Here is a 27,585-nt window from a genome sequence, read left to right as displayed (position 1 = left end):
GAGGAGGGTGGAGAAAGTGGGAAACTTTGGGGCTCTAGATTTATATAGAGCGCCTCGGGATTGCAGATATAGAGAGATTGCTGATTTGTTGCTCTTGATAGAGAAAGCACGATGAAAGGGACCATAGTAATTTCATGTTCATCAAATTATAAATTACTTTGGTAATGTTTACAATGAGCTCATTCGATAAAATTTTCACACCCCCCATAGTAATTTCATGTTCATCAAATTATAAATTACTTTGGTAATGTTTACAATGAGCTCATTCGATAAAATTTTCACACCCCCCATGTCCATTTCACCGCTGGTGCGTGCATTCCTCTGCTCAAAGTCCACAATATATGAATCCCAAACAATATAAAATCCTCCATTTACTTCTATTTAAATTCACTTATGATATGCACCAATTTAATTCCAATACACATCTCTCTCTCTCTCTCTCTCTCTCTCTCTCTCTCTCTCAAATACAGGATTCAATTGCTATGTATAATCACTCCAACCCATTGTAGTATCTCCTACTGTGCATCATGGTCACATATGCATGTGTACTTATATATGCATGAAACTCACCGGCTGTGATGGTTTAAAGCAAACTCGAGTATCTGTTGATTTGGACTCAGAATCTCCCTCAGCTTAAGACCATTCTTATATATTCTGAACACAGGCACGAATTTCACTCTTTCGGATTTTGCCAAATCCGGGTTCTCTTCAACATCCACCTACGCAAACGGACAAAGGGTAACATTGTTTAACTCAGCCGAGATTAAGGTTTTGTACGAGAAATATCATAGCATCCTCCCAAGAACATTTTGACTCCTGTTTGAGTTCAGAGGGAAGTAACACTGCAGAAATTTCAAGAAGCATTAAGGGCTTAGGCCCTTCTTTTTTCTTAAACAACATATATAATATGTTGTTTTATTTTTCATATAGAATAATAATTTGCCATGAGGCCATTCATCCAACAACACTTTTTAAGTTCTAATGGGATCTGATGCACCAGGGTTGCATAGAATAACCATCCCCAAGTTCTACTTTAGTATTAACTTTTGGCCAGTTTCATAAAAATCAATGTCGGTTATGAGAATATCAAGATTATGACTTTAGTTTTTGAAATATCTGAAAGAATAATGTGACGTGGGTACGTTCCAGGTAGGAGATTAAGCGGGGCCAAATAACCTTTTTCCCTCTAATTATTCCTTCCTTCAGTGTGTGTTTTACAAACATGACAGGGCGGAATGGTAAATAGTATCATTCTCAGTTTCCCAAGGGAAGAGACTTGGAGTTAGATGAATGTTGCTAATATTTTGAGAACCTGATTCATGATTTTGTGATTGTGAAACATGCCAATAAATTTTATCAGATTAAAATTGCCACATAAATAGAGAAATATATGGTTCTACCAAATATAGCAAATTCAAGCAACATGATTTTAATGAATTCAGTTACCTTTAAGAAGCTCCAAGAAGGGTATCGATGGCAAAGCTCATTAACTAGTGATGAAAGCTGCCTACACCTCTCATCTGACTTTCTAAAGAATTGCAGAAGCATGAGACCTGTCAAACCAGAGAGAATCACAAGGAGACATGATAGCACTGCTTTTTTATCTTTTCTAGAGAATGATTAATAAATGAAGAAGAATGAAGAATGGGAGCAGAATAGTAAATAATAGCAAAATGGCCCCAGATCTAAAATCCCTTCTGACCACCTGCTGATTTGATAGCAATGACGAATTGGGCATTGTTGCATATATTCATGACTTCTCTGACACATTGCATTTTATGAGCTTCCCTTTCTTGGGATTTCTTCAGCTCGAATTGTATTTCAGAGAGAGAACGGGCTATACCAAGGTCTTGAGGCATCTCCTTGCTCAGGATTTCATAGTCTCTCAAAGCTTCCTCCCAATGCTCAAGCTGAACAACGGAATAACAAGTTCAATACAGTTCAAACTTTAAGGAGACCCATGAATCTAAAGAGTCCTAATGTATCCTTAACTCTACTAAAAAAATTATAAATTCATATAGTGGAAATTTATTCGTAGGACGTCAAATTAGTGCTTGGGTTCCAAGACAATTAGGGGGGCACAAAGTTCTTCTGTTTTTTCTCATTTTGTTCTGAAAAATTGCTCCCCTAACCTAACTTATAACAATTTACTAAATACATTTGCATTCTTATCGGTTGTTTCAATCCACCAAAAAGAAAAATGAAAATTACTCCGGTCATTTCAAGTTTTGACTATATCTGATTCTCTGATCAGTTTTCAACTACATCAAAAGGAGTAAAAGCAAATTTACTCTGGCATGGCAATGGGCACGTCGTAGAAGTGCTTTGGTATAGCTCGGTTGATTTATGAGAGCTGAATCACAATCCTTGATGGCCTTCTCCCACTGCCCAAGCTTCAACATGCACGCTGCCCTATTTGACAGAAGAATACTATTTGTTGGGGCATGCACCAATCCCTTCTCATAGGAGATGCATGCCTCCAGATACTTACCCTCTTTGAAAAACTCGTTCCCACTCCTACGAGCACCAGTCACTGCTTGAGCCTTTCTTAGCCACATCAAAGATTCAGGTTTGCAATCTAAGCTGAATGCTTGTTCAGCAGATCTAATTCCATCCTCAAACCTGTGATATCAAAACTGAAACAAGTTTGTAATAGTGGAGGAAATCAATAGGCGAGGATGGAAAAACATATCCTGATACCTTCCTAAGGCCATGTAAATCTGTGTCTCAACGATTAGCAAGCAAGCATCTCGGTAAAATTGGGTCAATCTATCATTATCTATGTTTTTTGCTGCCACCAAACCATCAAGAGCTTCCTTTGCTTTATTGAGCTTCAACAGAGCTTCAGCTTTGAAAGCAAGCAGCTGCAACAGGAACAAAACCATATTTCCTTTTTTTCATAAATGTTTTGAATTTTTATTTTATTTTTCTTTTTATTTTTTACTTGTGAATCTTTCTTTTCTCATAAGTTGGTCTACAAAAAGATCACCATAGAGGCATTTCCTGGGTACCTGAGATGAAGAATCAGCTCCTGCCTCTATAGCCAAACTGCTGTATATCAATACCCTGTTCCAATCTTGAACACCTTGAGCTTTTCTTATGTTTATCAAATGGGTTTCGAGAGCCAAAAGTTTGGACATGTCGGAATCAGATTGCATTCCTGATAATTTGAAATGCCATCTAGCATCTTCAACCTTGCCTAACCTGGTACGTTTAATACATCACAACATCAATCTCTAAATCATACTAGAAGTAAAGTGACAAACTACCTAAGCGGCCTGGAATGAAGATGTACAAAAAGTAAATGGACAAATTGAACATAGCAGTTCGTAATGAAGATGAGAACATGTAAGATCATAGTCTCCCTGATTTTTCTTCTCCTAGTTAAATTTTCAGTGAATATTCAAATATTCAAATTTATAAAGAAGATTTGCACCTAATCAGTTCATCAAAGTAATATCTGGACTGGATAATTGCAGTTTTGGCTACAGTAAACCATCAAGAGAGCATTGGAAACATCATCATTCCCCATTACATTGTTGGTCACAAGTATGTCCAAATCTTGTATTATGTGATCACCTTGAACAGAAGATCTCAGTTATTCATTAAACAAAGAGAAAAAAAAAGACACAGATGAGCATGCCTTTCAAATGATTCACAATATGCTAGTCTTCATAAAGAATACCAGGCATATAAGTTTAGTAAATTACCTATCTTTCTTTTATTGCAATTGGAGGCACTCATCAAACAAAAATTCAGCAGATAGAATATACCATAGGAACATGAAACTCTATGTGGTTCAACAATATTCATCAGGAAGCAGGTGTGCACGACCAGAGATATCACCAGCACAGTATTTATACAACGTTATACTTCTTCTTTTGATTATTTGTCTAAGATAATAATTCATAACAAGTAAGTAAACCACTTCTACTTTCATTGGAACTTAAAACATTCTACTTTCATTGGAACCTGAATTTGGAGCTTCTTATCCCTGTAATCCGATTATCTACCTATGAAAGTACAATAAAACCATATTACTTCAAATGAAAGTCCTGTATATTTCCATTTTATGGAGAGCAGTTTTCCTCTATTATAAGAGATATTTCCCCAATTTGGACATTCTACCGGCTTTGATATATCCCCAATTTGGACATTCTACCAGCTTTACCTAGGAACACATCAACACTAAAATCAAATGTCTTCTATAGAGTGAATACTCAATGATTCCTGGTCTGGTAGTGCTCAGTGGCGCAGCATAGCAAGAGAAAGCATCAAATAGATAAACCACCTCTTTTCTTTAGAGTTAACTGAGAAATTACTTCAACTGTAGGCAAAACAGCTACAAGTATGAAATTGAAGAAGACATGCTTAAATGTGATAGATGACACTGGAGCCAATCCCATCTCCATGAGGTTCCAGAGAGTTTCTTCCAAAACTATGAAGTAGTCATCTCCCGTAAATCTGGTGGGTATTATCCATGTCACCACAACTATGAGTCAACATAGGATTTGTTAGCTAGTTTTGATTGAACTTAGCAGATGTTGGCATCATGGCGTTTGTCCAAAATGAGATTTTTCTAGGTGCCAATAGAAATATCAACGATTTACAATTCAAACGCTAGGATTACATGTGAGAGTCTATATTTACCAAGCTACAAGTATGCTAGTAATCAAAGAACAATTAGACAGCAAGTACCAGGTACTCTATTCATATATTTCACAGTAACGTGTAAAACGCACAAAGAAGTTTGAAAAAGGAAAAGAAAAGATGATACCTAGTATAAAGAGTTCCAAGTCTATAATGAGCACGCAAATAAGAGGGATCAAATTTGATTGCTTTCTGGCACTCCTTCACTGCTTCTGAAATGCGCCCAAGGCCAGCTAAAGCTGCAGCCTTATTGCTATGGCAAGGAGCATTCATTGGGCACAAATCAATGACTGTATCATAAAATGCAATAGCTTCGGCAAAGCACCCCTTCCTATATGCATCATTGCCTGCATTTTTCAACTCCTCTGCATTTAAACTAGAGAGAGTTCCTCCTGAACCAAGACAAACATATTCTCCCTTCTTTGTATTAGCACTACTCGAACTGCTTCTCGCTCTCGAAGCTTCCATATTTCCCATCCCATTGATGATATTCCCATGTCCATAATTTCGCTTTCCAAAACCCAAAACATGATGGTTGGATAACGATCGGTTTGAGTCTTTACAAGCCAGTTGATTGGTCTCATCGTTTGGCACAATCTCATTTCTATAAACCTTCGGTTTTGAAGGAAAGTTTCTGATATCTCGATTTACAGTTCCTGCAATGTATAAGTTTCCTATCGGGGAGCCCAAATACATGTTCTTATGTTGCTTTGAATCACTGGAACAAGAAGAAGAGCGCGAAACAGGCCTAGAATCAGGAAGCCCACTCTTCTTCTTCTCCATTTTTCTGTTATCTCCATTACCAAATTGTTTTTCTGAAACTGAGGTCTTCTTCGCATTCAAAGATCCTACATTCTCAAACATTACCCTCTTAGAGGGCAAAAGCCTCTCATCTCCATTCCTGTAATTCAAATTCTTACAGCTTGTGGCCCTGAAACTCCTCGAATAGGAATAAAAACCAGACAACCTCTCACTCCTCAAATCATTACTACACAATTCAGCCATTTCCCTTGGTCTGGGGCAGAAAAGCAGGAAACCCAACAAAACACAAACCAAAAACAAAACCCAAGCCAAGAATATCAACGCCCGTAAGATGGTGTCATCATTTTTCGGTTAGGTTGAGCTTTATCCTGATGAAATGTGCACACAAATCATTGAAACAAGAGAGACCCACTCAGCCAGAAAGCAAAACACAGAGACCCACAAAGAGCACCATGAATTGGAGGCTTCTGGTTTCAAATTCTTGCAAGCTGGCCATGTGGGAGAGTTGGCTCCATACTGTACTTGATGTTTGATGGCGAACCAGGGCTAGATTCCTCTTCCCTTTTCTGTAGGGCGTTGTCACTATCCAATACCAACCAGCAAAACCCTAGACCTTAGCCATTGAAGCCCCACAAACTCATAACAAAAACCACTGTTTTGCGATAATTCTGCAAGCTCAGAGGCCCCAATCATCGGGAATGGATCACAAGGCTTGTCTGGTACTGAATCCACCTCCATTAATTGATGGGTAAGCTTCACGGGTGGCTTCAGGGCCTCAAATTTGAACAAGTGAGAGAGAGAGAATGATTCTCATGTGAAAGAGAGGGGGAGAATTTTCCTAAATAGCTCGAGAGAGACTTCTCCAATGCAGGTGAAATCAAAAGTCCCAAACAAAATCATTTATTTGGAGGAACAGAGGTGGATGTCATCACTTCGTAACTTGTTAATTATATAAGGAAAATTGTTTCATGCGGCGGGGACCGCATTTCTACATGTGCAGTCCCCAAAGTATAAAACATCCATCTTAAATAGATGGTCTATCTAAAATTAATTGAAACTAACTGTTTACATATTTTTTTAATAAAATTATTAATTTTTATTTTTAAAATTTATTTATTTAATTTCATTCATATTCATGATCTCCAGGTTAGAGATTATATGTCCTAAAAAATTAGGTCAAAAAAATCTATATGAAAAATAGATTTTTAAGAGGTGACTCATTTCTATATAAACTCATAGAAACCGTGTCCATAATATAATTCGAAAGTTGGAGAAAAGGTATTAGGGCTGGCAATGAAATAGGCGTCCATTATATAATTTGAAAGTAGGAAAAAAAGTACTAGGGCTGGCCCTAAAAAAATAAGGTACCCTCAAGGGTCGGGCAACCATGGCCTGAGAAAAGGGCTGGGTGAGGCCTACAACAAAGCCAACTTAGTTCAGCCCAGCCCGACTTTTTTTTCTTTTTATTTTTTTTTTTGCTGAAGTTAATTATATCTAGCCTACCTAGGACCTCTTCAGCCGTATTAGGGCTAGTTGGGCTCGGGCAGGCCCTCCAGGAACGATGGCCAGGGGCAGCCCGGACTAGGCCCGTCCTATGGCCTCCCCTAAACAAAACATAGCAAATTGCGTAACAGAATAAATCTGTGGGCTACAGGATTCATACTGAAAACTGACTTAAAAAGTAAAGAATTCCGAAAATAGCTTGGAAAAAAATGATGTGATTGATTTGGACTTGAATCAAATAATTGAACTTAAAAATGAATGTACAAGTTTATGTTTTTAGGTGAATTTATCTTGGGAGTAGCAGTAAAAGTAAAAACAATGAATAAACATTGTCATTGATAATATAAGTAATCAAATATTAGATCACCTTTTTTTTACATTGATCATTAAGACTTTGTTAACAGTAATATTCATTCAACAAACTAAAGTTAAAGCAATACATATGAATACCAAGTTCTATGGTAGAGCTTTGGAAGATCAAATGTAGAAACAAAGCAAAATTTAGAGAGAGAGAGAGAGAGGAGGGGGAGAGACAGAGTGGTGAGTACGCGGGGCTTGGTCCAAGAAACCGAGAGAGAGAGATGCAAGTACAGGACTTTAATGCAATTTTTATGAAGATTTTTTTAAGAGTTTTTTGAATGATGATTAATAGAAAACATATATATTTTTTTTAACATATTATGAAAAGTTGGAAACCATCCTTTTAAAGTGTTTCTCAAGAGAATTGGAGTCTTTTTTGAAAAAATGCGTTCTAAACATGGTATAAAATAAGTAGGATAACTACAACGATTTAAATCATATTTCTTTTTAGTAGAGCAACAATAGAAGGGACAAATTTATACGTCTGAATCGCTGTCTCTTCGAAGATATCACATAAAATTGTAACGGTACAGAGAAGATTAGTTTAGCTCCTGTGCATGGATAACACATAAATCAGACATGGTGGAAATCTTTTTAAAGAATGACCTCTGGCCCGAGGTAGTCAAAGCGGCAAAGTGGCATAACATGACCTTTAGAGTTTCATTCCTATCAAAGTGTCAATTGATCTTAAAAGAAATAAAACTAACAAAAATAGAACTTAGACACATGAAGCGATTACATTGATTTGTTGGGAGATTGATTCCCAAGGTAAAAAGCTTCTAGAGAGAAGAAAAAGTGTCGTGTAAGTCAGTGGCCACCAGAGCCCGCTACCTCATAAACCTCCGTCATAAAGATGGACTTTGTATAAGGTGCACCCTCCGTAGGTTCCATGTAGATAGTGCACCAAAAAATCTTAATTTTTTTTTTAATTTTTTTTTTTTTTTTTCATATTCATGATCATGGCTAGATGATGAATCTTAAATAAAAAATCCATATTTAAAATAGATTTTAGAGGGGGTCGGATGTATACATAGGTGTCAGCCGACTATTAAAAACCCCATCTTTGAGAGGGTGGATGAGAGATAGATTTGACTTTCGAGTTGGCAGTCTTTTGGTAATAACCATATGGAGTGAGGATTTTTTATTTTTGGCCTAAAGTTACTGTTTTGGTAATATTCATGCCGAGTGAGGATTTTTTTTTTGGTTTTTATTTTTTGAATTTGAACTTGAAATACAATATTCATAGTGTTAATAGCTAACCACTCAAGCTCAAGCCCACATTTTTGCATTGATAATATTAATTGCTAACCACTCAAGTTCAAGCCCACGTTTTGGCTTTACACTTGCCTATGTGCTAGTTTTGCCTACTGACACAATAAATTGAATCTATGAATAGGAAAATGTTTTGACAGGGGTGCAACCCTATCAAAATAAACAAAGTTTCACCTCAAAACTCACTAAAAATTATGGTTTTGGCATCGAAAAACTCTCAAATGAATCATTTTGGCCTTGATCATTATGGCTAAAAAAAAAAAAAAAAAGAGATTTAAAACCCTAAAAATATTGTATATTATAACACATCATCCAAGCTGTATATTTCACCCCAAAAACAAGTGCTCACAGATTTGCAAGATTTGTATCATCTTTTGGGCTTCAAATTTCATATTCAATGCTGAAAATTGATTTTAGGGCGATCGAGGAGATTTATGCTACCCAAAGGGCTTTCCATACAAGGATTCGAAGTGAGACTTTACTTTGATTTCATTCAACCTAAGCACCGTAGAAACAACATCCATACGAATAACACACTTCAATTCTGCAGGCTAACATTGAAAACCCTAATTCTATAGCATGGGAGATTGGAACGGTGGAGTGGCCCATTTGCCTAATAAGTGAAGTGCACAACTTGTGACAGGTCCTTGTTTCAATGCTCATTGGTGAGGTCTAAGTATGTGTCATTTATTTGGTGTCATCAGTGGTTCATTTAGTGGGGGACATGTGGTTGTGGACACCCATTGAGACACATTCCGACCAGTCTTTGTTGAGTATGAGTTGTTTTTTTTTTCCTTTTTTTTTGTTTTCTTCCTTTATATGGGTTCTATAAGCTATTAAACTACATGTAACATACTGTTTGTGCATTGTACATTACTTGATTCCAAGTTCCAAATGACAAAAACCATGGAGTTGAAAATCTTCCTCTCTCACCGTTGTCCTTTGACCTGTGTTACTTACAGACACTATAATGCCAATTTGAAAAATACGTCTTTATAATTCTTATTGTTATAATAAAATTGCATAATTGCAATTGCAATGTATATATAATTGATGATTATATTTAGGAAAAATAATAAAATGAGTCGATTTAACTTTGGTACAAGGTGGTCACAATTAATCTTGACTATTAGATGTGAAATTGGGCAGCTGCATTTATTCTATTGACCAAGCTCAAACTTCAATGCTTTTTTTTTTTTTTTTTTTTTTTTTTTTTGAATTTTGTGACATACCTAAACTATCAAATTTCATTTAGTTATAAGCAATTGTGACCACCTTTTATCAAAGGTAAATGGTTTCATTGTATACAATCCCCTATATTTGTTAATGTTGGGAATCAATTTGATGAAATAAGGGGCAAAAATATGAATGAATCAGTCAAAATCCTTTATTGTTTCTTAAGACGATATTCGCCCGTCTTCGATACTGTGAAATGTGTACATAAACAATGGTATTTCGTCTTCGGGAAAAACAGAAGGTCATTGTACTTATAGGTTTTACTCACTCGAACTAGAAATCTATTGTAAAGCACCAGTCTTATGTTTTAGAGAGAGAAAAAGAGTGAAACGAGTAGAGAGAGAAAGAGAGATGAGAGCTTTGTTTTCTGAAAATTCGTATAAAGAATATTGTATACTGTATAGTGTTTCGAATAAGAAATGTAAACCGTTATATAAAATACTATGAGGATGCGTATTTATTGTTGAAGTAGTTATATGTACTGCCAATAGTCAACTGTTAAATGTACCGCTTTTAATCTCGATAGTTGCGATCTATTACAAACCTCCATGTCTTCAACGACTAGTGCCCGTTAGATTTTTTGCACACGTTATGCTTGCAAAAAGATATCGAGCCTCGATCCTGAAGTGCACATGCACTCAGGTGAGAGGCACCTCATACGCCAATGCAAAGTGTAAGTGCAAAGTACAACTCTCTAAAATATGTAGGAAAAGAGCTGAGGCTTAATTGGTTAGGCGATTAACAATGCTACGTCGTGGACTTAATTCCTACCAAAAATAAGGACCCTCTCCCCACTTATAAGAAAAAAAAAACTCTACAATGTGAAACTAAAAACTTTACCAAAAATAAGGGCCCTTTTCCTACTTACAAAAAAAACAAAAAAAACTTTTCAATGTAGAACTAAACACCCGCACCTCTCTCTCTATAAAATAAAACTTAAAAAAACCATGCAAAACATTATTTTATTGAAATACAGCAATGTATTTTACAAAACCCAAAATACAAACAATTACACCTAAGTATGATCGGCAAATGATAGATAATATGAACTTGGTAGAAAGCGTTCAAACTCGGCGCTCTAAATACTTTTTCATTGTATCTAAAATGGAAACGTCGACACATGTTGACGGGACGTTTGGAGTGTCTTGAATCTCGCCACAATTTAAATAGGCTTAAATACAACTGAAATGGAGAACAAAGCGTTAACTTAAATGTGAAATATATGTGTCTATAAGGTTGCAATCTTAAACAATTCAATTAAGACACACCTCTAAAATTTATCATAACATGTAATTTTGGTGTAAAAAATTATTAAAATTATCTCAATATATATTTTTATATTTAATTATAAAATTTTAAACTTAAAAAATAATTAAAATCAAGTAGATCTATAAACATATGAAAATCTTGAAAATAGACGGTTTAGATAATCTGCTGCAAGATGCACTATTTTTGGGACTCAAAATATTTCTTTTTTATATTCATACATCTCAATGTCGAGATGATCGATTGGAGGGTTTTTCAATATTAAAACAACTTTTTTCGATAGATTTTTGAGGTGCATCTGTAATTCTACATTTTAAGGTTGCAACCTCATATAAACTTTTTCTTTATTTAAATATAAAAAATTGAATAGGATTTATAAACAAATTTCATCAATTTATGAAATTCAGAGTAAAAAACTCATCACTATCCCTACCTTTCGAGGCTTGTTGGGTGGAGAGAGAAGTTGGATGTTCATCTCTGGGTTGGAATCCTAGTTGTTGGGTGGATGTAGTCACTTGTATCTGGTCCGTGGCCCTGTGAGACATGAATTTGTTTATCGAATGGCCGCGAATCAAATTGATCCAAAATACACCCAAACAAACAACCACAAAGAGAAAATGTACATAAAGATTACATGCTCCCAAGGACTAGTCATTTCATTAGGTAAAACCCTATTTATGAGTATTTTTAGAACTCCAAATCTTGGGGACTGTAACCAGCTTAGTGATCAACCTCGTTGAAGGAAAAGAAGAATGATAAAATATACATTGAAATTGTTTATAAAGAAACCATTTACATTTTGTATAAAGATGTCACAGTCATTTTGTTATCTTATATTTTAAAATGGGTGATTATAAGAGTGATATTGATTAGATACGGAATTCTAAAATTTTTTTCGAACTTTGTGACTCACCTCAAGCAATTCAATTTAATATTTAATGAGTAGAAATAATTGTGACTTCTTTATACAAAAAATAAATAGTCTCTTTATAAACAATCCCACTATAAATAGAGACTATCCAATTTTAAACATCAAATCAAAGTGTCGAAGAACTCAAAATCCTCTCTTTTTTCTAAGATAATGATTTCAAAGAGGATCTCAATATTTAAAAACCTCATATTCTAACTAAAAAATTGTTTTAATTTGTTAAGCCAAAAGAATTCAAGCTTTGGGGGAAAAACCCATTTCAAAAATATAGTTAGGATTTTAATTTTTGGGGATGTAACGTCTTCAAACTAGCGACCAACCCAAAAAAAAAACCAAAAACATAAAAAAAAGCCTCATGAGATAGAATACAGACCCTCTAATTTTTTAATGTTCAAGAACTCAAAATTTTGAATATATTTTATGAAAATAATTATTTAATAATTTTTAGATGGATCCCAAAATTTCGTATTTAAAACAAACTCCTAAGTAGCTGTTAGCCTGAGGTAGCAATTCCACTCCGACAAGACCACGTGAGCCTGCCATTTATAATACACATTTTACTGATCTAAACCGTGGCATCCGAGCAATTTATCCTGATATGTGTGTGGTGAACACTTCAGCGATTGTAATTTTGAGTGGTGGGCCCCCAAATTACGGATAATTTGAACACGTGTGACTCTACTATTCTATCATAGTGAAAAGCCTACAATTTTGGAAATCTACCGGAAAGACTGAAATTATGTAATGCTTATTTGCAATGCTAATTTACCATAAATAAATAAAAATTATTTGCCATGGTACGTTACGTACATTTACCATGTTATTTACTCAAAAAGCACATTTTACCATGTATAAAGTATCTCTACACTGAGTTTTCGAGTTTTTTTTTTTAAAAAAAAGAGGAAAAAATATTTGCCATGCTATATTGTCTACATTTACCATGTTATTTACCCAAAAAGCACATTTTAGCATGTAGAAAAAAAAAAATCTACATTGAGTTAAAAAAAGAAAAAAACAATATCTGTCATGTTACCTTACAGAGAATATCTCTATATGCAGCCACTTTTCCTTTTGTTTTTGTGATAGCGGTTTGGCACCAAAAGGTTGGAGGGTACTAATAGAAACAAAATTCAAACAAGATAGAAAAATATATATTATGTCGTTTTGAGAGGGTAATGTAACAAGATAGAAAAATATATATTATATATAACAAGATAGGAAAATGATTATTACATCATTGTATTACCATTATATATACAATAAACGAATCACCACAACTACATATCTTGGTTCCAACTGTATATCTTGGACTGCGAAGAAACAATCGACTGTGGCTTCTTCAAGTGCTGAAGTTAAATACTGATCTATAGCATCCACTATGCAAAATTGAGGTGGCTGTCTTTTATTCTTCGGGATATTTGGGTGTATCTTCTTCAGCCGCCAATATTTTTTTGTAACAATATTACTGCTCTTTACATGACAGTTAATCCTGCTTTTCATGCCCGGATAAATAACATTGAGTTAGATTATCATTTTGTGCATGAAAGTGCTGCTCTTGGATTACTTATCATTTGATATTTTTCCTCTCGCAATCAAGTGGTTGATATCTTCATCAAGCTTTTGCCACGAGATGTTTTATCGAGATTTTTGCTTCAAACTCGGGCTTCAAATGCCTCATCACCTGAGTTTGACGGGGAGTAATAAAAATAAAATTCAAACAAGATAGGAAAGTTTTGCTAGATTTAGAGAAGAAGCAGAGCTAAAAAACAGTCTAGAGAGAGAAACTATCTTGATCAATTCTCATTAATCAGGAATGAAACTATAAAATGGTTTATATACAAATACAAATTTAGTGTAGACCACATTATCCCTACTCAAATATACAATGGCAATAAAAAACAATTGAAAATTATGAGAATTATACATTTTATTTTTGTATACACATTATTACCTCCTTTAAGGGGATGCAGACATGAGTAGAGCATTAGCTTGTCCACTAGAAATTCATGGCGGCTCCGAGTAACAGATTGGTGAAAATATTAGTCGTTTGCGCAGTAGAAGATATATAAGGGAGAGATAATGTACCATCAAGATAGCGATCACAAACATAATGACAATCTACGTTATTATGCTTGGTCCGCTCATGAAAAACTGATTAGATGCAATCATGAGCGCACTTTGGTTATCTGTATATGAAGGTGTGGGATTTGAATAGAGATACCAAACTCATTGAGAAGAGCATAAACCCAAAGAATCTCACTACCAACAGAGGACATGACACGATACTCAGCTTCAATACTTGACTTGGAAATAATGTCTTGTTCTTGCTCTTCCATGATATTAATGATGACCCAATAAACACACAATATCATGTAGTAGAACGGCAAGTGTTTAGATCACTTGAGATCTAAAGAGGATGTGGAGTCAAAGAATAATCCACGAATGGAAGCACCTCGAACATAACGTAAAATTAGATGAACTGCTGATAGATGTGGTTGTCGAGGATCTGAAATAAATTGGCTCACAACATGGACATCATATGCAATAGTTGGGTGAGTCATAGTGAGATAGATGAGGGAGCCGATGAGTTTGCAATATATCGTAGGCTCAAGAAGAGGATCTCCTACATGTATAGAAAGTTTAACATTAACTTTCATGGGTGTATCAACAACCTTCGCATCATTCAATCGGGCACTAGAAACAAGATCAAATGCATACTTCTGTTGATGGATGTAAATACCACGTTTAGAGCGATAGATTATCACAGGTAGAAGATGGTAAAAACACAAAACATGTGCACCTGAACACACGTAAATGTGAGTAATCAGGGGGTTTTTGAAAAAGCTTTTGAAATAGTGCTACATTTTGTAAAATCGGTGTAGGAAGAAGTTTAATAAAATAGACAACAGTAGACATCGCTTCAGCCCAAATGTTCTTTGTGGAATGAGAACTAATAAGAAGAAAACGAGTGGTTTCAAGAATATGACAATATTTTTTTTCGGCAACTCCATTCTGCTCCGGGGTAGACGTGTGAACGTTGATGAATAATGCCATTTGTACGAAGATACATTTAAAATTCATTGGATAGATACTCCCCCCAGAATCAGACCTAAAAACTTTAATGTTTTTCTTAAATTGATTTTTTATCATATTATGGAAGTCCTTAAAAACATTAAATACACTTGACTTGTGTTTGAGAAAATAAATCTAAGTATATTTAGAAAAAATCATCTATAAATATCACATAATAAGAAAATCCATTAATTGAAGGAATAGGAGCAGAGCCTGAAACATCAAAGTGCACTAAAGAGAAATGATGTGTACTTTTATTATTGCCATGAGGAAAAGGTTGAGCCAAGTGTTTTGCCAACTTGCAACTCTCACAAACAATATTTTTATCAAATTTTCTATGAGAGAAGGCAGTAGGTAAAAGCCCAGAGTTTAAAAGAGAAAGCATTTTTTGAGAATGTGGGTGTCCTAACCTACGATGCCAAACATACCAAAGAGAATTTGATGGACTTATTTCATGAGGAGAAGGGGAAAGATAACAAATTGGTAGAGGTTGTCAAAGATGGAAATGAGCTTCGCTGAAACTAACTATAAAAAGTCGACCCTGCTTAGTGCCTCTACCAATTACATTCCCGGTTGTTAGATCTTGTAGCACACAACCTTTATTAGAAAAAGAAACAAGACACTTGTTATCAACTAACTGGCCAACAAATATTAAATTTAAAAGAAAGTTGGGAATATGTTGAACATCTTTCAATGCTAAAAAGTTACCAGATGGACCAGAGACACTAGTATTACCAATGTGGGTAACATGATGTGGAGACCCATTAGCAATAAATAAGTTATATTTTTTGAATGGGGTTTTACCGAGGATAAATGTGAAAATTGTCATGTCAAATGATTTGATACTCCTGAGTCTATGATCCAAGTATTTAATAAAAGATTTGAGTTACCTGAAAAACCCATGACAGCTAAAACCTGAGCAAATTGTTGGAGTGTGGTTGAGTCAATAGAGTGAAGATCTGGCATGGATACAGGGGTAACATATATGGAGGCAGAATAAGAGTTACTGGAATGGCATCCTCTATGCTGGTGGGATGAGGAATGGAGGCGATTGCAACCCATTGAGTCCGACTGGGTATAGGAGGCTTCCCATGTGCTTGAGGTCGTTTTCGACAATCATTTATTACATGCCCGAGCTTCTTATAATAATTTCAAAAAATACGCTTTTTGCACCGATCGGGCATGTGGCCTCTTTGTTTGCATATGTAACATTGGACTTGGACATAATTGGTAGCTTTGTTAGGAAAATTGGATGTAGCTAAGGCCACATCAATGATGTCTTGTGATGTGGATTTGCAAACCCCAAGAGAGCGTAATCGAGTTTCTTCAGCAAGGAGATCTGAGAGGCAGTCATCTAACAGTGGAGTGGGAGTACGATGAAGGATTGATGCTCTCATACTTTCAAACTCTGATCGCAACCCCATAAGAAAGTGAAATAAACGAGAACGAATTCGTGCTTTAGTAATAGCTTCAGTAGGTGACTCTATCTCCATCGAGTCCATCTCATTTCATATACTTGAAAGACTATTAAAATAATCTTGAATTGATATGTCCCCTTGTTGTGCCTTCATGCTTTCCTGTTTAAGGGTATACAGACGAGCAATGTTTGCTTGAGAATAAATCTTCTGTAAATAATTCCACCTATTCTGTAAATAATTCCACATTGCTTTGGCATTGGTACATGAGGCTACGCGCAATTTTGGGCTCAATTGAGTTCATAATCCATGTTACAATAGAGCTATCTATGGCAAGCCAATCACTATGCCCATTCTCTTCCTTAGGAAGACGAAGAAAACTACCAATGGAACTCCATAACTTCATTCCCTTGAGATAACGTGTCATTTGGAAAGAGCACAAGTAGTAGTTCTTCCCATCAAGACACACATAAATAGTAACACTCGGGCCATTATTTTTTTGTTTGTTGTTGTTTTAGAGAGAAAGAAAGTTTGCTAAGAGGATGGATGACAACTGCAAATTGCTAGGTTCAACGAAAGACTGTTGCTGTGGGAGAGCACAACAGCTTGCAAAGCATTACAAAGAAACGTCAAGTAAAAACTTGCAAGCACAAAGTGATCAATTGTGTAGGATTGGACGAGCCAAACTTGGCGTGATAAATTTTGACGGACAAATTTTGCTGGAAAAAAAAAATAGACTGTGGATGATATCAATACAAATTAATATGCTTGCAAAGGAAGTGAATGATATCAATACGAATTAAACAGTAGACAGATGGGTAGGCGTGGATATAAACGAAGTGAACAACAAATACTAGAGGAAGAGAGAGTAGGCACAAATAAAACGGATGTGAAATGGATAAATACCAGGACAATGGGTTAATAGCCCTTGTTCTACAATGACAGCAAGAAAAGAGTTCATGGGAAAAAGATGGATGAAGACAACAAGGGAGGGTTTCAAAGGAAAGAGAATAGTACAATGAAAAATTTGGAATGTTTCAAATTTGCAGTGAAAGTTTAGAGAGAGAATAAGAGTGGATCGAGGGTTCGGGGCATCGGGCAAGGGGAATGAACCCAAACACCGTTTGCAACGAAAGTTTGCAAAGTTGTAATGAAAATTTTGCAACGAAAATTTGAGAGATTGATGATTGCCCCAATCGTATATGATTAGGCAAAGTAAACGGAAGATGGAGATTAAGGTATCCACAGAGAAAATAAAATTTATTTGATTACTGACCTTGAAAATTTGGGCGATTTGTGAGCAGTATCAGAAAGAGATGACAATTTGGCGATTTGTGAGTAGTATCAAGAAGAGATGATCGGATCTTTGTTGCTTTGATACCATGTTAGATTTAGAGAAGATGTAGAGCTTAAGAACAGTTTAGAGAGAGAAACTATAAACCCTAAAAGGGTTTATATATAAATATAAATTTAGTATAGACCATATTATCTCTACACAAATATACAATGACAATAAATGACAATTATGAAAACTATATATTTCATTTTTGTATATACATTATTAAATTTTTTTTTTTTTTTTAAGAGAATAATATAACCGTGTAACAAAATATGAAAGTGTATATTACTTCATTGTATTACCATTATATATACAATAAAAGAACTATAACAAGACTTATGTAGGGCACAATTATTTTTTCTTAAAAGTTCCTCTCTCTAAAAAAATTTTCAGGTCTTAAAAGTTCCTCTCTCTAAAAAAATTTTCAGGCAAAGATTGAGGTATATGGCTCGTTTTTAATCTCTCTCGTCTCGCCAAAATCTATTTTGAACCAAAAAACCTTTTTGTGGCTATTGCAGATATTGAGGATCAACAGGAGACAAGTTTGAAAAATTATGGGAAAGAAACAGGAGAGAATAATTTTTTATATTATGTATTATAAAGTAAAAGAAACAATGGAAAATTAATGTATAAATCCTTTTCTTTTTTTTCGGAGTTAAACAGTAATTCCCCATTTTTTTGACATTTTACACACGATTCCTTTTTTTTTTTGTCAAATTTTTTTTCATATAGTAACCCCAGTCTCGTACTTAAAAGTACATGATCGCATTTAAGACTCTTTTTTTTCCCCACAAAACTTGATCAAGCACTTAAAGTCCGGACCACCTCTATATTAGTATCGCTCCAATACTTGAAGTATCGACCTTTACCAACATTTTCACCCCAAGCCGGTCTAGAACTTTTTTAAGTGCCAACCCAATGCTTTCATCATTCAAGTCGGTCCTTTTTTAAGTACCAACCCAATGCTTTCATCGTTCCAATCGGTCTTTTTTTAAGTACCAACCCAATGCTTTCATCATTCAAGTCGGTCCGGTATTTGAAATACTGAATTGGTGAATTTAAAAGAATAAAAAAGAGCTACTTCAAGTAATGGGCTACATTTTTTTTATCATAAGTTTTACAAAGTTGGGTTAACCCATCATCTTCATCATCTTTATCCATCGAAAGTCAAATGCTTTTTTGAATAAAAAAGAAAAATCCAACGCACGAGAGGTTCTAATAAATTTTCATAGAATAGATGGGGTTCCTTGGGACAAAATAGTATCTTGACTTTCTTTTTTTTATCGTCTTTTATTTTTATATATATATATATATATATATTATATTTTTTTTATGATTAATGGATTATTCATGCCACTCCATATCTTATCTGCCATCAGCATGAGGATGACTGCCCTTAAAAAAAAAACAAAAGAGAAAAAGCTGAGTACATAGACTTAAGAGTCTGCATGAAACATGTTGACTTACTTTTCTGTTTTTTTTTTCTTGCGCGATTATTGGATTATTCATGACACTCCATATTTTATTTGGATGCAGCTTAAGGATGACTGCCCAAAAAAAAAAAAAAAAAAAAAAAAGGGAAAATATTTTTTATTACATAAAGTTGAGTCTGCATGAAACATGTTGAAATCACATGTCCTCTCTCTCTCTCTCAAAACACATGTTTCTCTCTCTCTCTCTCTAGACATGGATAATCGACATGCCCACATGGGTCATGGCAGTTGTTGTACCTCCAGAGTAAATAAGTAAACGCACAAAACAGAGTAAGGAAAGTTAGCATACAAAACACGCAAGAAAACCCTCATATATCATTGAAGAATAGAAACAAAGCAAAGAAGCATACAACAACAGCAAGCAACCCCTTTTCTCTCTCTAAAAACCAAGAACATCCCCTTCTCTCTCTCTAGGCATTAACATATAAGAAGAAACAGAGGTAACCCCTCTCTCTCTCTCTTTCTCTCTCTAGACCATGGACCTAGACCACCGGCCCACCCAGCTAGTGTTCTTCCCCTACCCTCTCCAAGGGCACCTCACCCCCATGCTCCAACTCGCCCAATCTCTTCTCTCTCTCAACCCATCCTTCAAAATCACCATCGCCCACACTCATTTCAACTCACCCAAAATCGAATCCCCCCTGAAATTCACCCTCATCCCGATCGACGACGGCTTGCCCGTCAATTGGCAACCAAAAGGTGGTGCCGATCTCTTAAAATTGGTGGACACAATAAGCAGCAACTGTCGAGCTCCATTGTTTTCTCTACTGTCTCGCCTCAATGAAGAGGACCCAGTTGCTGGTTTTTTCTATGATGGGATCATGGGGTTTGCTGGAGAGGTGGGTACAGAGTTGGGATTGAAGGCAATGGCGTTTAGGACGAGTAGTGCCACTTCTTTTGCGGTTTTTGCCAACATTGAGAAGCTTCATGAAATGGGTTACTTGCCAATTCGAGGTGACATCTCTCTCTCTAATCTGATGCAGCTTTTTATTGATAAAAACCAATGTTCCTAAACACGACTCGGTACTCGGATATTGTACTCAGACCTTTGGCCCAGGTGATTTTTTCAGGCGAGTCCAAGTTTCCTCGGCCGAGTGCCAGAACTATGGTAGAAAATTAGAAACTATAAAAGAGTCTTCACGAGGTCTAGAAATCAAGGTTTCTTGAATTTATCCATGCCTTGCGTGGTATTTGAGCTGCAATGATACATGCCTAACCATTAGTAAAAACTCGGTTTGTGGCGAGTGATGGGCGAGTCACGTAAAAAATTCCTTAAAATTTGCCAAAAATTAAAGGAAAAAATTTATGTTGAGCCGAGGCTCTAAACAATCAAAAGTGGAGGACATTTCAAGAATTTCACTAGAAGAAGCTATTTTGATGCTCAACTTATTTCAAATTGATCATCTCGACATCAAGATGCACGTAGATGAGAAAAAAATGGATTTCAAATTTTGGAAATACTGCACCTTGTAATGAATTTGGGGCAAACAATTTTCAAGATTTTCAACTTTTTATAGATTTTCTTGATCTACACTAGTTTTGAAGCTTTGAATTTTATAATTAGAGATGAAAATATATTTTATGATTATCACACATATTTTCATTATAGGTGCGATTTGTATAGAGCCGCTCTAAACAATCAAGGTAAAGCACACCTTCAAATAGTATCAAGAAATATGGTTTCAATACTGGAAATATTTGTGATAGCCTTAAATAATATTTTCAACTTTAATTATAAAATTTAAAGCTTTAAAATTACTGTAGATCGAGTAGATCTATGAAAACTTGAAAATCTTGAATAGATCTATGAAAACTTGAAAATCTTGAAACTTGACGGTAAAAAATGTGTTACAAGATGCACTATTTCCAAATCTTGAAATCCACTTTTTTCTAATATCCATACATCTTCATGTCAAGATGATCAATTTGAAGATATTTGGACATCAAACAACCTCTTCTAGAGATAATTTTGAGGTAGGCTATAATTTGATTGCATAGAACCTCGGCTCTATATAAACCTTTTATTGAAGCTATATTATTTGTTGGTGGGCTATCATTTGATTGTTTAGAGCCTGAGCTCTAAACAAACCACACCCAAAAAATAATTTTAAAAATAATTTTAAAAATAATTTAAAAAAATTTGTGCATCACTTATTATACGCATGATGGGTGTGCATCACTAATTATATGCATGACGTGAAAAAAGTATATAGAAATGACTGCTAAAAAAATGATCGGATGGTATTGGGTCCACATGTTCCAAGGTGCACTAGGACCTTTTTAATGGTTCAAATTGAAATAGGCTCACTAGAAATAAAGTTTATTTTGATTTTTAATTTATTATTTAAGAATGATATTAATATGAAATTTGGGATTTAACTTCTTTTTATATAAAAAGAAATAAAACTATTTTGAATAACAAATATTGGTCAAAATAAATTTAAGCGTATTTTGGTCATTTTTATTATTTAAAATATTTTTTAATTAATGTTATTGAGTTCGCTTTATAAAATAACCCTACAGCCCAAAATTCAGATAAATATTTGATTTATATAAAAATAAAAGCTTGAAATAACTGAAGAATATCAAGCAAACGAAAAACTAGAAAAATAGAATATATGATAATCGTTTTTTTAGGGTATAATTAAAAAAAGTATTTGAAGTAGGATATGTAGAAAATTGAAATTGAGAGTATTCATCTATAATTTTCTCTAAAAAATTATATAATTTTCAAAAAAATTTCTATACCCACTTTTTTTCAAAGAATTCACCTCTGCAGGGTGTTGAGTCCACCAAGCGGAGTTTCAAAACCCTGCTCTTAAAATCATAAATCAATGTTTAGAAAACTCATTATTCAAATTTTGGACATCGAGTCACAAGGAAGTGTCACGGTGCGAGTTCCAAATGATCCCAACTTGGGGAATCCGAATTTTGCCGAAATTGCAAGAGACTTCCCCAAATGATCCCAACTTGGGGAATCCGAATTTTGCCGAAATTGCAAGAGACTTCCACCCTGCCTGTTCCCATCCCAACCTCAACATGGGCGGTCTGAGTCTCTGGCCAAGTCTCGGCACTCCACACAATCACTTAGGATTTGGCTGAGGGCCAAAAAGCGCTAAAATAATTGAAATAAATGAGAAAATTTTAAAAATTAAAATTATAAACAAAAATAAATTCAAATTTAAAACTAATTTAAAAATTTAATCCAGCTGAAAAAAATAGAGAAAAATGTATTCAAAGAACCTGATTTATGGCAAAAAATAAAAATGCATTTTAAAAATAAATATACATTTTAAAAATAAAAAAATATTCATCAATCTTTACCAAATACATCTAAATCATATAAAAAAATTATATTACATATCTTCATTTTTATAATTTTTTATTTTTTGAAATTTTTAAATGCCTCGAGTTATATACACCACTCATGGGTACTTGGCCTCACCCTAACTTAGCCGAGTCCAATTCGACTGGCCGAGTCCTGATACTGTGAATAAGTTACCCTTGGTCTTAAAAAATAAGTTTTTCTTTTTTGGATAAGTATTAAAAAGCAAGTTATTCACCGGTCTCTGACCGATCCGACTCAGATTGGGCCTCGCCTAATTCGAATTTTCTTCGACCTTTTCTCTTTTCTTATCTAGGGGCTTATGATATCTTTTATCGTATCCATGCTTACGTGGCCTACTCATGGTCCTTCGAAAAGTACAGTTGGCCATAGAAATCTCATTGTGGTCCCTCTCCGGAACATCTAGCAACCGTTCAATCCTCATACATTTCCCACTCATACTGTAGACATAATGTACACATGTGAACTTAGCCTAGAGATGCCGTTTCAGATTTGAAAACCTTATGATAAGTTTGAAAATATGTTTTCATCTTTAGTTATAAAATTTAAAATTCTAAAAATAATATAAATCGAGTAGATCTAGAAACACTTGAAAATAGACGGTTCGAGTGATTTGTTATAAGATCCACTATTTAAAATTTGAAATTTTTTTTCGGGAAAATTATGTAAATATTTCGTTTCAGTTTTTATTATTATCAAAATACTGAATACTTTCCTCCCTTATTACTCATATGTCTGTTTTTTTTAACTGCGTAACAATGTCTTTAAAAGATATACAAAACTACCCATTTTTAAAAAACCAAAATTTTTCCAACATACCAACATAACAACAACGCCTCATCTACAAAGGTCGACTCCTGAAATATGATCAAACCTTAATTAGTTATGGTACGAGTTTCTTCTTCTTCTCCATAAATTGACTGGTTTTGAAAAACTTATTCATTTGTTTTATTGCTCACGCTTTCTTTACATGCGTGTCTCTTTCGCTCTTGATATATCGGTTTCTCCTAGATACTATATTCGTGTTTTCTGTTCAGCTTGATATCAGATTTTTGTTTTGCGCCTCTTTTGGCCTGGTTTAGGATGTTGATTAAAAGTACTGTCTTAAATATGATGCATATGTTGAAGTTAAAAAATACGGAAAGGATTAGTTTGATGGATCTAGGGCTTGATTGACTGCATGGTTGAGAGAAACAAATATGATTTAGGTTAAATTCCTGTGCATTGGGCCCGAGCTAGAAAATTTCATTTGGCTTTATATTTCTATTTGTTTAGATCCATGGCATGGGCTTGATGCTCATGATGATTGCAATTATGTGCTGATGAAATTTGTGATTATCTGATAGGCTGTTTTGTTGAAGAAGGTTTTAAGAGAAGGGTTTGTATTTTTCAGTTTTTCAAAAACCTGAAAATAAGGAAATTCGGTTTTTGAAAAACTGAAAATTTAAAGTTTTTGTTCTTGTAAAACCTAAATTTTAAAATTTTTGGTTTTTAAAAAACAGAAATTGGCCTGATTTCGGTTTTTGAAAAATAAAAAATAGGCAATTTCATCTTTTTTTTTAAATTTTTTTATGAAGTCCAAAAAATGGATATATAAGTAATAATCGAAGTATTCAATATTTTGGTAATAACGGAAACTAAAACGGATATTTACATAATTTTTTAACATCAGAGAACTCTCTCCTAGAGGGTTTTTGAGGTACACCTTACTTCAATATGATCAAATTGACACCTAATTTCTATAAGCTTTTTCGTGTCTTGTATCCTCCTCAAATACCATGTAAAATCAAACTAGATATAATGTATCTTATATTTTGGGAGTTAGGGATTGAAATTGGCTAAAGTAGTCGTACTTCTAAAGCCGGGTTCGGGCTTTCAATAGGAAAAACCAGGGTTTTAAAATTCGGAATCACATGAATTGCTAGTGACGTATTCAGAGTGGATAGATCCCACTCTAGTGATTCTCGAGTTGCATCACCGTACTAAAAACATGGGAAAGCAAACAATTCTATGTTTTTTCCAACAAAATTCGTCCAACCATCAATTTTTGGATAGAGGAAAAAAATGTTGGATCCCTTATAGAAAATAATGCAGAACCATGCTTATGCGGTGTTTTACATTGCAACTGGAGTGGGAGTATGCGCTCCCCGACACCTAGTTTTGGCCAAAACCTATTTATCAAATCATTAATTGTGTAAAACACAACAATTCATACCTCACAAAAAAATGGTTTGTTGTTTATTTTTTCTTTTGACAATTATTGTTTATTTTTTCAATCTACATGTAGTATCGTTCTTACCTCTCATAATCTTCTACATTGACATAGCTTTGTCGATAGAAGCAAACCATTTAAATTGGTTTGTCCATCCCGTATTTGTAGTTCTGCCAAGATTATTTTTGCCATTGATCCATCTATGTAATGCTAGATTTCTCAACACCACCTATCAAACGCCACAATCTCATTCAGTAACATGAAAATTTGGTGTCTCAATTTGTGATTTTCAGATTTTGAATCCGAAGAACGGATTTCTGAACTACCACCGCTTCGAATAAAGGACCTGCCAGCTTTCTCATCCGATAACAGTGTCTTGGAAAGCTTTTGGGCTGGTATCTCACAATTAACCAAACAAACTAAGAAAGCCTCTGCACTGATTTTGAATTCTCTATCCGCACTCGAAAATGAGGCTCTCAAAATGATTCAGCATGATTTTCATATCCCCATTTACGCAATCGGTCCCCTAAACTGTCAAATTTCTCTCAATCTCTTGCCAGAAGATAGTAAGTGTCTCTCTTGGCTCGATGCGCAACCTCCCAAGTCAGTCATATACACAAGCTTTGGGAGCCTAGCGGGAATGGACTCGAGCCAAGTGGCTGAGATAGCATGGGGCTTGGCCAATAGTGGGTGCCGCTTTTTGTGGGTGGTGCGCCCAGGCTCAGTTAATGGGTATGATGCGGCAGAGCTTCCTAGTGGATTCATGGACCAAGTGGGCTCTCGCGGCCTCGTGGTGGGCTGGGCCCCTCAAAAGGATGTGCTAGCCCATCAAGCAGTGGGTGCGTTTTGGACACATTGTGGGTGGAACTCGACGCTCGAGAGCCTGTGTGCTGCTGTGCCCATGGCTTGTTGGGCTCGTTTCGGGGACCAAAAGGTGAATTCGAGGTTGGCTTGTGGAGTTTGGAGGGTTGGGTTGGAGATGGGGAGAGAGGTAGAGAGAGGAGAGGTGGAGAGGGTGGTGAGGAGGTTGTTAATGGAGAGAGAAGGGGAGGAGATGAGAGAGAGGGGAAGGGAATTGATGCAGGTTTTGGAGAGCAGCCTGGAGAAAGGGGGCTCTTCCTATGAGGCGTTTGAGGCTCTGGTTAATAAGTTGAAATCTTGATTCTTGAGAGATTTCATGTGTGCCTGAGTTGGAAATAAAAGAAGGGATTGTATACAATGAGATTATTTAGTTTTGATACAAGATGGTCACAATTGCTTATAACTATCTGATATGAAATGAAATTTGATGATTTGGGCATGGCATGAAGTTCAATTTTTTTTTTTTTTTAAGTTTGAGTTTGGTCTATAAAATAAATGTAACCACCCAATTTCACATTTAATGGTCAAGAGTAATTATGACCGCTTTGTACCAAAGGTCTCATTCTATAATCTCCTATGATATGCAAGACCATGTGAAATGTATGATCATGCAAGTATAATACCAAAGTCATGTTTGTTTGTTAGTTCCCTATCTTTCTCATTTACCATTCAATCCCATTGATTGACGGCTATGATTAGGAGGACTGCATATTCAATATGATCATATGGGTCCTAGTGGTGCTTTTTATCGAGATAAAGTTTTAGAAGGGTCTGGGCATTTTCACCCAATGCTTATGACTATATTGTACAATAACAATAGTTAAGGAAAGTTACACCAAAAATGTATGGTGTATGGTGTATGCTAAATCAGCAGGAGATCTAATGACTGTTCCTTATCATGGATGGTAGGGTTTTTTCACACAAAAAATGTACGGTGTATGGTGTATGTTAAGAGAAAGCTTTCTATATTTCCTTTACAACATGGAAGATTTATACTTCCCCTACCAGCCAACCGTCCAATTTTGATTAAGAGAGTCACTCATTGTTTGATCTTAGATCCGACATCTCAAAGTATTTTATTTTTAATTTTTTTATACAAACTGTATGAATATGAAATTTGGTACGTGCCATCTTCTCATAGCGGCACACCTATAAAAAATATTAAAAATAAGTTTTTGATAATATATAATAACCAAAATACCCCTTGAAAACCTATGGGTATTTTGGTCATTTTATTTTATTAAAAATATTTTTTTATATATATTTTTCGTTGGTACGAGTTTAATAGAGGATTGGATGTCCAAATTTTGGTGTCAAAATAGTTTATAGAAGAAAATTAAAAATAAAATAGTGTAGAGACATGACATTGTGATTGGAGCAATCTAAGCCCTCCATTCAGAATGGACGGTTGGATAAAGGGAAATATATAAATTTTATGTTGTAGGGGAAACATAAAAAGGTTGCCCCTATGTTAATACATCGGGAGATCTAATGATTGTTCCTTATCATGGATGGTAGGGTTTTTTCACTTCATGTTAATGGACATTTACTCGGCTCCACTTGAATTTGTGTGGGACCTGGACTCGACTGGACTTGACCTAAAAATTAAAATATCCATGTATTTAATTATATTTGAATATATTTCATATATTAGGACTCGAAGAATATTACCAAACTTGGAGCTGGACTCAAATAGTGTTCGGATCCAAGACTTGAACTCGGACCTGACCCATCGGTCCAATTTTTGAATTCATACTAGAACCCATATCGGGTCTACCCCTCAAGTCCTGGGTGGGGACCGAATCGATTGCTACCTCAGAATGACTGTTTAGCAACTCACTTTCATGGGAAAAACTCAGGTGTCGTGACT

At 35.1% G+C, this 27,585-nt stretch overlaps 2 protein-coding genes, 1 long non-coding RNA gene and 1 other non-coding gene across 6 annotated transcripts; 2 read left to right on the top strand and 2 right to left on the bottom strand.

Moving 5' to 3' along the window:
* Nucleotides 1–213: 213 nt before the first annotated feature.
* LOC18440203 (TPR repeat-containing thioredoxin TTL1) lies at nt 214–5,967 on the bottom strand. 3 transcript variants are annotated; one of them, XM_088873388.1, is made up of 7 exons: nt 4,778–5,967; nt 3,012–3,204; nt 2,701–2,864; nt 2,292–2,622; nt 1,706–1,910; nt 1,447–1,553; nt 343–842 (listed from the first exon to the last, which is right to left on the bottom strand). In XM_088873388.1, the coding sequence occupies exons 1-7, from the start codon at nt 5,653–5,655 to the stop codon at nt 786–788; spliced, it is 1,935 nt and encodes a 644-aa protein (XP_088729514.1). In that variant the 5' UTR covers nt 5,656–5,967; the 3' UTR covers nt 343–785. The 3 variants fall into 3 exon arrangements, 2 of the variants coding, with proteins under 2 accessions (XP_088729514.1, XP_006850418.3); XM_006850355.4 differs by having other exon boundaries at nt 343–719; XR_016060372.1 differs by lacking the exon at nt 2,701–2,864 and having other exon boundaries at nt 214–719.
* A 1,802-nt stretch (nt 5,968–7,769) lies between these two features.
* LOC148780711 (U6 spliceosomal RNA) lies at nt 7,770–7,871 on the top strand. Its single transcript, XR_016039885.1, has one exon. It is a non-coding gene; the product is annotated as a U6 spliceosomal RNA (small nuclear RNA).
* A 5,339-nt stretch (nt 7,872–13,210) lies between these two features.
* LOC148780710 (uncharacterized) lies at nt 13,211–17,880 on the bottom strand. Its single transcript, XR_016060371.1, has 3 exons — nt 15,940–17,880; nt 13,929–14,600; nt 13,211–13,658 (listed from the first exon to the last, which is right to left on the bottom strand). It is a non-coding gene; the product is annotated as an uncharacterized LOC148780710 (long non-coding RNA).
* A 1,762-nt stretch (nt 17,881–19,642) lies between these two features.
* On the top strand, nt 19,643–26,154 carry LOC18440202 (UDP-glycosyltransferase 76B1). Its single transcript, XM_011627296.3, has 2 exons — nt 19,643–20,250; nt 25,148–26,154. The coding sequence occupies exons 1-2, from the start codon at nt 19,773–19,775 to the stop codon at nt 26,014–26,016; spliced, it is 1,347 nt and encodes a 448-aa protein (XP_011625598.2). The 5' UTR covers nt 19,643–19,772; the 3' UTR covers nt 26,017–26,154.
* The last annotated feature ends 1,431 nt before the right edge of the window (nt 26,155–27,585 follow it).

Source organism: Amborella trichopoda, chromosome 8, assembly GCF_054954075.1.
Source record: "Amborella trichopoda isolate Santa Cruz 75 chromosome 8, AtrichopodaSantaCruz75HAP2 v2.0, whole genome shotgun sequence".
NCBI lineage: Eukaryota > Viridiplantae > Streptophyta > Magnoliopsida > Amborellales > Amborellaceae > Amborella > Amborella trichopoda.
This window is presented reverse-complemented; position numbering and strand designations above follow the sequence as displayed.

Excerpts from the sequence above, each read along its gene's own strand:
- LOC18440203 (XM_006850355.4), bottom strand. The coding sequence starts at position 5,655 with ATGGCTGAATTGTGTAGTAATGATTTGAGGAGTGAGAGGTTGTCTGGT. Across the intron at positions 2,865-3,011 it reads GAGCTGATTCTTCATCTCAG|CTGCTTGCTTTCAAAGCTGA; the intron begins GTACCCAGGAAA and ends TTCCTGTTGCAG. Across the intron at positions 2,623-2,700 it reads ATTTACATGGCCTTAGGAAG|GTTTGAGGATGGAATTAGAT; the intron begins GTATCAGGATAT and ends TTGATATCACAG.
- LOC18440202 (XM_011627296.3), top strand. The coding sequence starts at position 19,773 with ATGGACCTAGACCACCGGCCCACCCAGCTAGTGTTCTTCCCCTACCCT. Across the intron at positions 20,251-25,147 it reads GGGTTACTTGCCAATTCGAG|ATTTTGAATCCGAAGAACGG; the intron begins GTGACATCTCTC and ends TGTGATTTTCAG.